This window comes from Myxocyprinus asiaticus, chromosome 20 (genome assembly GCF_019703515.2).
Source record: "Myxocyprinus asiaticus isolate MX2 ecotype Aquarium Trade chromosome 20, UBuf_Myxa_2, whole genome shotgun sequence".
Taxonomy (NCBI): domain Eukaryota; kingdom Metazoa; phylum Chordata; class Actinopteri; order Cypriniformes; family Catostomidae; genus Myxocyprinus; species Myxocyprinus asiaticus.
Window position 1 is genome coordinate 12,751,020 of NC_059363.1, and position 7,617 is coordinate 12,758,636.

The window sequence follows — 7,617 nt, forward strand, 5'->3', positions numbered from 1 at the left end:
AAAAAAAGAAAAAAAGATAGCCTACAGTTATAAAAAAAATAAAAATAAATAAATAAATAATAATAATTTAACATTTTTAAATTGTCATGTTCAGTTTTAAATAAACTTGTTCACAAGATTGTGGTCTTAACAGGGTGTATGTATATCCCTTTTTAAATTAGCCCAGTTTAAAGAACGATTACAGTAAGAATTAGCCAAAACTGTCCACACATTTCCTTTTTTTTTTTTTTTTTTTTTTTTGCTTCTGGCAAAACGAGAAGAAGAGAGAAGAAGAAGAAGAAGAAAAATACCCACCTACATGTTTGCCAGATTTGGTAATGAACACTTAAGGCTAAATTATAATATAAACTGCAATTAAATTCTACAAATTCTGATAATCTATAAATAGCTATCTTATCAGGAGACACTTAGTTTACCTCAATAGCTATAATAAAAATTTTCTTTGATATTACGCTTATAACATTTTGAATAAATAGGGAAAATCAGACAATTTTATTACATATGATTTTAATGTTTGCTTGTGTTCTTTTTAGTGTTCAGGCGACATTAAACGTTCATTTAATCATTTTGATCGTCCTGCCATCGTACATGTCTTCAGTTACAGCCCATTCCAGAACATCTTCTGACGACAAGACTTTAATTAAACTTAAGCTAAAAATGTTTTCAGTATATATCAGGTAGCATTACTATGAGCAGAATCCACGTTATTTTCCTCTGTGTAGATTTAAATTAATATAAATAACAATATCATTGTTAAAGGTAACATTTACTATACATCTGTGCAACGGCATGACAACACATTTCACTCCTACTCGCATGGTACTTTACAATATGTACAGAAAGTCCAAATCATAATTGTGCAAGATTTTACGGTCTCAAATTCAATGTCTCAGCTTTCTGAGTCCACGTCACTTTTGCCCTCCTCGATTTTCTCAGTGGCTGTTTTCGTGGATTTGTTCCATTTCTGTGTGTTTTCTGATTCCTCTGACGACGATCGTTTCTGTCTTCTCCATTTTGCTCGTCTGTTTTTGAACCAAACCTAAGCGAGGATAGAGGGTAAAATCCTTAATATGATATGAAGAAACGTACGTTTTTCTGATGACACATGATATTGAGTTGGTTTTATACTGAAAATATTGCCCGTGGCGCACAAATTATATATAAACGTGCGTAAAGTTTCTGTTACGGCTCTACTTGTCCTCCTAATATTACATTTGTATAAACTAATATGCGGCCTTCCATAAAGAAAACAAGAGGTAACATTCTGGACATATTAGGCTACATGTTGAAACAATAACAATAGCAGTGTCTAATCACAAGCAGCCCCACAAAATAATTATCCATAGGCCTACATGCATGCAGCTCATTAATAATATCATGACCCATAAAAACATAGACCCGATACACTCACCTCCACCTTCTCTTCACGTAGGTGCACCTTTCGTGCCAGTTGTTCTCTTGTGCCAACGTCAGGGTATTTGGTTTCTTGGAAAAGGTTCTCCAGTGCCTCCAGCTGCTCGTCGGTGAATATGGTTCGGTGGCGTCTCTTGCGTCGACAGTGTAGCTGGTTGAGCAGCTGCAGCTCGGTTCTGGATAAAGTGCCCACGTTCATGTACGACATCATCTGATGGTGGACTGGAGAAACAAGCACTGATCCGGCGCTGTCGTAGCCTAAAAATAACATAATCAATATTTTTAGTGCACTTCAAAATAATAAACTGAAGAAAAAATGTAATCTATAGAAATGCGCTTGGTGTGGTGACATTTAGCCAAAATTATCAAGCTTTTTTCAAGTCAAAAACATTTTTTAACATAATCGAATCAACCTGACTATGTAAGAACACATCAGCAAAACTCATTTTAAGGGTTATATTGGATAGAAATAGCTCATTAAGGTAACAAGTGTAGGTTTGCCTCTTTTTTTACAGTGTAGCTATACTTTAAATGCTTTGGACGTGAATAAAACGTCAAACTCTTTATATAATCTGCTGCAAAATTACAAAAATAAAAAAAAGAACGGAAATCCACCACCCAATTTGTTTACAGAATACTGCACCATTCACATTCAAAATTATTGCAAAAGAAAAAAGGAACATACCTGTAGGAATACACGGACACTGCTGCGAGCCAAGAGTTGGTATTGCGCCACAGCAAGCTGGCCCAGTCGGCCCCTGGACATGAAGTTGACCATAATAGTAGTTGTTATAACCTATCCTGGTTCCATTCACCGATTGTAAGTTAGGAGCTGGGGGTCCTGTATGCGAACAGAGTCCATTAAAATCGCCAGCTGCTGTGTACAAGGATTCCGTCAAGTTGGAGAACACAACCGGAGCATTCCGATGGAGCAGAACCGAGTCCTTGCAGCTGGGTCTCCCTGCTAAAATGCTGTCGATACTAAACATCCCAGCGGGCATCACAGGCGAAAAAAGTTTGAGATTTGGTGGCAACAGTACTAAAATGTCTCGTAGTCCGTTCAAATGTCACAGGTTTCCCTCATAATCGCAAAAAGAAGTGAATTCTCAAGAGTTTTCTTCCCTGTGGAATGCAGCTACAGTGACCGTGCGCAACAGTTTCAGTAACTCGTTTGTGGCTGAGCTGAATTCCTGCTCGGTTTTATACCCAGCTGACGTCATTGAAGGATTTGTGAATGACTTCTCCAATAAGAGATTGGCTGGGTTTAAGGGTTAGCACACAATGGCGTGAAAACCACCGATCTGTGTATTGAGAATTAATTTGATTAAGTTAATCCGTACTGTTTGCTGACTTTTGCAACAAATAATTTAGTTCTAACCTGCCTTTTTAAAGAGCTGACTGCATGAGTGAATCACATTAATTTAGTCAACAAAGACACCTGTGAACCTGTTTTTTTTTTTTTTTTTTTTTTTGCAAATAATTGTCTGTTTTAATTTCGTATCGTTTTATATATATATATATATATATATATATATATATATATATATATATATATATATATATATATATATATATATATATTAGTTTTAAAGTAATCTTCTAGTTACATAGTTTGAGCAAAGATGCGTCTGTTGCTTATTGTCCGGATGTAAGAAGAGGAGAGACATTACTTCTCAAAGTAATTCTAAGGACTCATATTCTGAGTCAGAGCAGGTGAGCTTCATTTTTATTTATTTGTTTATTTATTTGTTTATTTAAATCACCAGGAACTCCTATAAAATATTTTCTTTTGATCAGATCTGTAATATATTTTCTATTTTATTTTCTCCTACAAATGAGGCACCAAATAACATCGTGCAAAACCCCTTGAACTGATGTCCACAGATTCCGCTGCAATATAAAGGTCTATATCTTAAATTGCTTAATAGCGCATGTTATTTGCAAAACGGTCGGTCTGACACGACTGTCGCGCTCTGTCAGCGGGAGATAATGCTGAGCAGATTAGCGTGTTTATTCCATCACGAGCGGATTCCTGGTAGGGAGGAAATCGCGCCTGTTAACTTAAAACACCTCCAATAAGCACGCGCTCAAAGAACATATGAGCCTCGCTGTGATAAGATAACGACCATTATCGACCCTATTATCCGGCTCTAAAAGATACTTATTGCAATTACAATGGTTGGTCAAATGAAATTTGCATGAGGAAAGATGATGCTCAGTGACACTGGCTATTCAATTTATCACCAATATCGTACATTTGTCATGTTTGAATGTTTATTGGAAAACCAGAGGATATCCAAGCAGTAATCGAGTCCTTGGCATGACGTGATGTTTATTACATCTAAACTGTGTATTTATGGAATTGCACACAAAATTATCCAACATGTAGCTAATTATTGAGTATATGCACATCATTTATATATAGGCTAATGATTTCGTGTTTGACCGCCCAGATTAACATATAAGCTATATAGCCTAATAAAAAAAATAACTTAAGACTTTATCAAAAATGATATACTCTCACTTATGACTATGAAAGAATTTAAGAGAAGAAAATTAAACAGTAAGGGGTTATTAAAATCTCGACCTGTGGTTAAAATGTATCACAAAGCACAACATGACCATTTACGCACGGAAGTTTGCCCTATTAAGTGTGTCGATTACTTATAAATTGTCTGTGTGTCTTTTGTTTTAATAACTGCACAGTTATCGCGTGATAATTAACACGGGAACACGGTGCTTAAACAATTAAACGTTGCGGAAATTATTTTAACACTGCATTCTTAGAAATTGACTTGCAAAAGGTGCATGTGATTTATTGATGTTTGGTTACACAGTTTGTTCATTAGTATTATTATTTTTAATTTGCAATAGATTCTTGGGGTTTAAATAAAAAGTTTAAATAAACTTTAAATTAAAATGATACCCAAGCTTAGCATCGAGTGTGTATGTATTAAATGGGAGCTATGGGCAATAGCAAAACCTACTAACCAGTCAAATGCCTTATGCGTCATAGAAAATTAATTAATTTTTTAATGTAATAAATGCGTTGCGCTGTTTAACTTCCAGTATAATTTTGGCACATTATATGTAACACTTTAGCCTATTATCACTGGATGAAAGGACACTTGCATTTTCGGCTCTGCTCTCTAGGCACTCTGTAATTCAAAAAAGGCACCTAGCATTATTATTTCCTCATTTTGTAGATGTATCTCAAACTTTCAAGAGGCAGTGAAAGGATGCAGTAAAAAGGATTGGAAAAATGAGATGGCCATTTGAAATTAAAAGCCGCCAAAGAGGTGTGAAGCCACCATTTACGTTCTGAATAGCTGACATCAATCACAGAGCGTAAATGGTGGCTCTGCCGACAGGCCTAGACAGCCCCTTGAATAGACGGCATCTTCACGGCACAACATATATTTCAGGTCCTTGATCTCTAAAACCTTACTCAACGCAACCAATCAAAAGGGACTTTGATATGTAACCACGTTTTAACTAGCATAAAGCATAAACAAACCTCAGAGTGCGACAGGCTGTCACAATTCTCCATTTCATTTTTGCATGTCATGTCTAAGATAAAAAAAATATCTGTGTGTGTGTGTGGGGTGGGGTGGGGGGGGCGGGGGGGCGGTGGCAGGTTTAAGATGTTTAGGAGGACTTTTTTTTAGGTTACAAACTGGTAATTACAAGGGTATTATGCTATAAATGTGGTTTATGAGGACATTTCTAGTGTCCCCATAATTCAAATCGCACAAAAAACATACTAAACGATGTTTTATTGAAAATGTAAAAATGCAGAAAGTTTTGTTAGGTTTAGGTATAGGGGATATAATCTATAGTTCGTACAGTATAAAAATCATTATGGAGAGTCCTCATAATGATAGCTGCACCAACATGTGTGTGTGTGTGTGTGTGTGTGTGTGTGGGCAGGTTTAAATGGTTTATGGGGACTTTTTTTAGGTTATAAACTGGTAATTACAAGGGTATTGTGCTATAAATGTGGTTTATGAGGAAATTTCTAGTGTCCCCATAATTTAAATCATTTAAAAAACATACTAAACAATGTTTTATTTAAAATGTAAAAATGCAGAAAGTTTTCTGTGAGGATTAGGTTTAGGGGTAGGGTTAGGGTTAGGGTTAGGGGATAGAATCTATAGTTTGTACAGTATAATAATCATTATGTCTATGGAGAGTCCTCGTAATGATAGCTGCACCAACATGTGTGTGTGTGTGTGTGTGTGTGTGTGTGTTAGAACTAATGTCAAGATAGACAGATAGATTCCACATATGTGGAACTCCAAAGAACACCCATGTGTGTTTGTGTTGCTTTTGGAGGATTTCGAGTGCTAGACAGAGGCAAAGCCCCAAGCAGTGCCAGACAGCAGTGTGTTTATTTGCTACACACGCTCACGGAAAAATCATAAGGACTCATATGACTTTTCTAAAGTTGGCTAATTCGTATGATATTGTACTAATACACTCATATGAATTCGTACAACTTTCACTGCAGCCAGTGAGGTCTCTGGACATCCTTTCCATCTAATATGCGACAATTACTTGCTTCTGTCAGGTACAACAGCATCCTATCATGTTTACACACTCTACTGATCAGTTAGGTTCAGATAAGGGGTTTGAGAAAGGGCATAATATTAATAAACATGTCCTTAACGCCTTGTGCGCAAAACTCGCGCTTACTTCCGCATTAGACATTTGCACATGATGAAATCGTACAAAGTCATACGAAATAGCCAACTCGTAAAATACGTACAAATTTTCATAAGACTTGGTTGTTATTTCCTGTGTATTTCAGTCAGGACAGGGAGGAAAAGGGGAACCTGGCACTGGATTAAAACGTTTCTTTACATCTAATCTATCATTCCACACTGGTGCCGGCAAGAAATCCATATTTATTGTTCATGTCATGGCTGTCATAGTGTGGGTGCTTGTTTTACAGTATGTCTTTTGTAAGACCCACTGAGCTGAAATCTATAGTGCTGAAATACAGGCATCCATGACTGGTGCAATAGTTTAACAGCCGCCTTGAACATATGACACTCGACCAGAGAATATACTGTATACACCAACTCAAGAGCATAAGGCCTATCACAGAGACTTTACATTTTGTGTAAGAAAACAATTCCTGTCAACAAACACATGCAAAGACGCTCTGAGCCATTCATTGAATATGTTTTTTATCTTTATCTTTCACTTTAAAACTTGGAGCTAATTTCCTGTTTGGTTACTCCAGCTTATGGTGCTTTTATTGAACTGTGAATGTTTTGTGAGTGCAAATCACCATATTTTGACTGCACTTATATTGAACTAGATTTCTCATATTTAGCCTAAAATATGTCCAAATAACAATAATGGCACAGCTTTCAAAAAGGTCTAACTTTTATAGTATTTTAAGCATATGTTAAAACCCCCTATTGAAATGAAACAGTTTAGATAACAGGATAATAGCGCTTGATGCCTAATTTGTTGCAGTTTAATTTGTTCTCTCATTTTAGGCCTGCATGGAATTATTAATTGAAAGGATTATCTTCTACACAGTGTGTTTGGGAGTAGCTCAGATGAAGTTTAAATGAAATTCAAAGATGTCTAAGACCTTTTAATTTATTGTTTGTTACCATTAAACAGTTATTTCAGAAAAACAAAGAGCTTTCAAACTATTTTAATATTTGAAATAAAAGTTATTGATGACTTCAGTCATAAAAGTAGCATTACAAAGCAACCTTTCTAATCGATGTTTTTTAGAGAGCAGTTGTAACATCAGAGAAAATAATTTGAACGATCAGTTACTTAGGTATCAATGTTTAGCATACATGTGGCACAATCAAAATATTAAATTGTATTCATTTTAGTTTGTTATTCACTTTTGAAATCATTACTGTCCATATTTGCCATTTTCAGTCATTTCCTACTTAAAGGGTCTTGTTCATTTCTCATACTTTGCACAATTTCACAAAGAATATGCTTAGAACCTGCCATTGTCCATAAAAGAACCTCTCTCTATGTGAGGCCTTATTAATCATTATTTCTAGTGTGAAACTATCAGCCAGTCTCAGTAATTACTGATTAAAAGCAGTTGGTCCTCTGGCTGTACCACTCTGAGATATGAGTGTATGCAGCAGCCTGTTATCTTACCAAGTGTTAAGATGAGAATCAGGGACACATTTACACATCTTAGAATCAAACGTTTCT

At 35.8% G+C, this 7,617-nt stretch overlaps 1 protein-coding gene across 1 annotated transcript; it reads right to left on the reverse strand.

Moving 5' to 3' along the window:
* Positions 1-445: 445 nt before the first annotated feature.
* On the reverse strand, positions 446-2,570 carry LOC127411574 (homeobox protein goosecoid-like). The gene is made up of 3 exons (XM_051647267.1): positions 2,099-2,570; positions 1,412-1,671; positions 446-1,039 (listed from the first exon to the last, which is right to left on the reverse strand). The coding sequence occupies exons 1-3, from the start codon at positions 2,412-2,414 to the stop codon at positions 890-892; spliced, it is 726 nt and encodes a 241-aa protein (XP_051503227.1). The 5' UTR covers positions 2,415-2,570; the 3' UTR covers positions 446-889.
* Between the last annotated feature and the right edge of the window lie 5,047 nt (positions 2,571-7,617).

Bases quoted from the DNA above. Each gene is read 5' to 3' on its own strand.
- LOC127411574 (XM_051647267.1), bottom strand. From the start codon at position 2,414: ATGCCCGCTGGGATGTTTAGTATCGACAGCATTTTAGCAGGGAGACCC. The intron at 1,672-2,098 runs GTATGTTCCTTT...TGTTATTTTTAG, and splicing joins GTGTCCGTGTATTCCTACAG to GCTACGACAGCGCCGGATCA. The intron at 1,040-1,411 runs GTGAGTGTATCG...ATCCTCGCTTAG, and splicing joins TACGTGAAGAGAAGGTGGAG to GTTTGGTTCAAAAACAGACG.